Here is a 3,908-nt window from a genome sequence, read left to right on the forward strand (position 1 = left end):
GGCTGGGCGGGGTCCCCGCCTCCCCGCCTGTCTCCGCGTCTTCAAGGCCCTGCGGGTCGCTGACCGCCTGCGCTCTGTTTCAGGGAGGCTGCCCGGTGGACAAGACGCACAGAAACCAGTGCAGGGCGTGTCGGCTGAAGAAGTGTTTGGAAGTCAACATGAACAAAGATGGTAATCAGTACAACCCTTTATTCTTCTAATGTTGATGAGTAGTAAGATTATATGTACAGAAAATACAGGGCACTCCTCTGCATGCAAATCATCTGTCGAGCGCTTCTTTCCAGATGCTGGGAATTGGCCTCGGCCTTTCAGTCATATCCTTCCTGTCTCTGTTTCTCTGCATGTGCTCCCTGCGGACCCTGTTGAACTCTCTGGGACAAAGCCCATGTCCACATCGGAAACTTGCACCCTATAATCACCCCCACGAAGGCAACGCTCTAGGGACCTCCACTCCGCTGGGGACCCGGGCGGTATTTCTCTGCCTCGCGTCTTAATCCCTCTCCTTGCCTTTTTTTGCAGCCCTTTGTGGCCACCCCTAAACCTGCTAGCCTCCTCCAGGATCTCACGGTCTGCATAATCTCTCGGGAAGGAGATCATGGGGTTGGGAAATCGTGGGGTGTTGGAGAAAGAAGTCAGACATACGAAAAGGCGGCATTAAGAGCCCTTGTCTGCAAATTTACCAAAATGCCTAAATCAGTAGGGCCATACGGATCGGGACTTTCCAGAACTTCTTTCAGACCTACAAAAAAAGAAAGAAAGAAAGAAAGAAAGAGAGAGAGAGAACAAGAAGAGAAGGAGAGAGAGAGAGAGAGAGAGAGAGAAAGAAAGAAAGAAAGAAAGAAAGAAAGAAAGAAAGAAAGAAAGAAAGAAAGAAAGAAAGAAAGAAAGAAAGAAAAAAAAAACTGGGACTTGAGAAGCAGGGGGACTCCTGTAGGTGCCTCAGACACCAAGCTCCCTGAATGCTATAAAACGCACAAAGAATGAACTAGAACGTCAGGCAGGGTGCTTTCCGGGCCTAGAGCGCAGCCCAAGCTGCCTCCCCCATCGTGACCTGGAGAGGGCGCCCCAGGCCCAGGCGGGGGGTGGGGGTAAAGAGCGGGAGCCCTCAGTGGGGCCTGCAGACAGGGTGCGAATGGGTTTTGCGGTGGCGGCCACCAAGCCGGTGACAGCTCTCTGAGACACAGCGCTTTCCCGGAGAGCTCCTTCCTCCGCCGCAGGAAGCAGGAGGGAGCGTCCAACCTGTTGAACTTGTGTATTGACAAGTTGTCAAGCTCGGAGGGCGGAAGATTGCCCCGAATTAATTTGTTTGTTTAAACTGTTGGTGGTAATTGTCACATCTCCCCTGCCTTCCTCCAGCACATTCAGAGACGGGTTTTTCCAGTAGGCTTTGGGATCTAGTCCTTTCTCCTGGGGCCCTCAGAGGCCAAAAGCTCTTTCTGTGGGGGCGCGGAGTGGGAGTTGGGGAGTAGTTTCCCGCAGAGCTGGAAAAGCCTTTGCAGAGTGGGTGAGCCTGGCTGTGAGCACTGATCTTCCTCCCCCTCCATGGCGGGAGAGAATCCCTAGCTACTCTGGCCCAAAGGGTAGGGTCTTGGGTTTCCCTGAGGACAACCCCCACTACCCCCAGTCCAAGAAGAGCACTGAACAAACACACCTAGTCTTGCTTGAGACTGGGCCTTCCTGTCACTTTGGTCCAGGGGCGCGCTTTCTCTCTCTCAGCTTCCTAACCCAAACAATGCGGATGTAGATGCACACACAATCCCTCTTCCTCGCTCTCTTCAACTCGTGGGTGACCTTCCCTGCCCAGACCTGGCATTGGCGCCAGGGAACAGGGCAGCAGCTAAGTGTCACAGCATTTCTTTCTCGGCTTGGTGTGTTTCTGCAGCCGTGCAGCACGAGAGAGGGCCTCGGACGTCCACCATCCGCAAGCAGGTGGCCCTCTACTTCCGTGGACACAAGGAGGAGAACGGTGCGGCCGCGCACTTCCCCTCCGCCGCGCTGCCGGCCCCGGCCTTCTTCACCGCGGTCACACAGCTGGAGCCGCACAGCCTGGAGCTAGCCGCGGTGTCCACCACCCCGGAGCGGCAGACCCTCGTGAGCCTGGCTCAGCCCACGCCCAAGGTCAGTAACCTTGCTGGGCCCACAGAGACTCGTGCCGAGTGGAAGGAGGAGAGGGATGCACGGAGTTCTGCTGAGCTGTAATGTAGATAGGCGGAAAAGGAGAGGCTTCCAATCCTCCCGAATGCTCCGTGGTCTCTGCAAGGGGCTCTAGGCTGTCCCAGGTTGAGCCAAGTGTACAGTAGAGCGACCCTCTCACTGGCTAAGAGTCTGGACTCCGGAGCCCACCGCCCAGAAATGCCCGTTCAGCAAGTTTGAAGAGGAACCCAGGCATCTGTGCCTTTTAGGAAACATGTACTGGCCACGGGTGGAGTGGAGCGTGAAGCCCTATCTAAACCCAGAAAGCAGGCATAGGTGTTCCTGGAGGCAGGGTGAACAGACGTTTGTCCTTAGAAGAAAGGAGTTGTCTACAGCAGGAGCAAGGATCCATGAGCTGTAAATCAGGAATCTCTCTTGGGCAAAGTGATGGGTCCCTAATGCAAGAGACAAATGTGGAGCTTGGGCCATCAGGACAGTTTGAAGAATCTGACTTCACTCACTTCTGAGACACATGAATTTACACCAGGACTGACTCCCTACTAGCAGGGCCACAGCCTGAACCATCTGGAAAGGCTGCCACCTTAGGTACTCCAAGCCTCTAGCTGATACCTCCCCAAGGCACCACTGCAGGCGGAGAAGGACCCAGGATCTCCCCTAAGGAGGGCCAGCTGCAGCCCTACACTCTAGGGAAGCCAGACACCTGGGCATATGCACACACACAATATTTAATATTGCTTTCCTACCCTTGATGTGTATAATAAGCTCGGGAAAGTAGTGTTATGAATATGTTGTCAGTTATGAATGGGAATGCTCTGTGAATGATTAAGATGTCTAATTGAAATATTTCCATAATATACTAATCCTTTCTAAAAATACTCATATGCATATTTGTGTTTGGGATGCCTATTAATTTATACTTTTTTCACATCTATTTTTATTTACACAAATACAAGCAGCTCTTGTCTAAACTAGAAGCCAGGCTTGGCACTTGGCTTTGCCCAAGGAAATTTTGCTTCAGGGTTAGAAAAGCCAGATACCCTCTGGAAGTGAGAGGTCCCCAAAGAGTGGAAAGGGGCACCTCTAATGAGTATTTAGTCTCAAACTCTATAGATACAGGTTTGTTTTTGGTTTTGTTTTTTTGACACACCTATTGCAACTGCACATTTAAACAGAACATTCAGATGCCTTCCCTGTTTTAATTAGAAAATTAAGAGTTCAGATCTTTCTGCAAAGCTGTGGTTTCCTCACTTCCAGGTGTCTCTCTTTCTTCTTCTCCCAGTACCCACATGAAGTGAATGGGACCCCAATGTATCTCTATGAAGTTGCCACAGAGTCGGTGTGTGAATCAGCCGCCCGGCTTCTCTTTATGAGCATTAAGTGGGCTAAGAGTGTGCCAGCTTTCTCCACACTGTCTCTGCAAGACCAGGTATGACTAGCAGGCACTGAGGGCCGGTGAGAGAGGGGACTGGGGAAAAAGCAAAAATCTTCCACTTGTAGCAGGTGACCTGGAAGAATCACCAAGGCAGGCATCCTGAGCAGCAATGAGGAAACTGTTGATTTTTAAACTAGCTTCTTTCGGCAACCAGCAGTTAGTTAATGGCTATGTCGCTGGACTCCCACGTAGTCGACCGCGGTTCGTGTCTCGGACCCGGTGGCTTAAAACTCACGCCGGGTGCGTGTGTGTGTGCGTGCCCAAGATCCCGAGAGGAGAATGGAGGAGAAGGGATTGCGGTGTGGCCATCCCCCCTGGGGGG

General features: G+C 52.1%; 1 protein-coding gene across 1 annotated transcript in view; it reads left to right on the forward strand.

Annotated features, from left to right (window-relative positions):
* Positions 1 to 3,908, forward strand: part of NR2E1 (nuclear receptor subfamily 2 group E member 1) — a 26,117-nt gene that overhangs the window by 9,629 nt on the left and 12,580 nt on the right. Inside the window, exons 3-5 of the mRNA XM_014591063.1 lie at positions 84 to 171; positions 1,883 to 2,118; positions 3,434 to 3,580. Of these exons, the coding sequence (XP_014446549.1) occupies positions 84 to 171; positions 1,883 to 2,118; positions 3,434 to 3,580 (471 nt within the window). The remainder of the gene's footprint in view (positions 1 to 83; positions 172 to 1,882; positions 2,119 to 3,433; positions 3,581 to 3,908) is intronic.

The sequence above is a fragment of the Tupaia chinensis genome, unplaced genomic scaffold, assembly GCF_000334495.1.
Source record: "Tupaia chinensis unplaced genomic scaffold, TupChi_1.0 Scaffold000527_1, whole genome shotgun sequence".
In the NCBI taxonomy this organism is placed as follows: domain Eukaryota; kingdom Metazoa; phylum Chordata; class Mammalia; order Scandentia; family Tupaiidae; genus Tupaia; species Tupaia belangeri.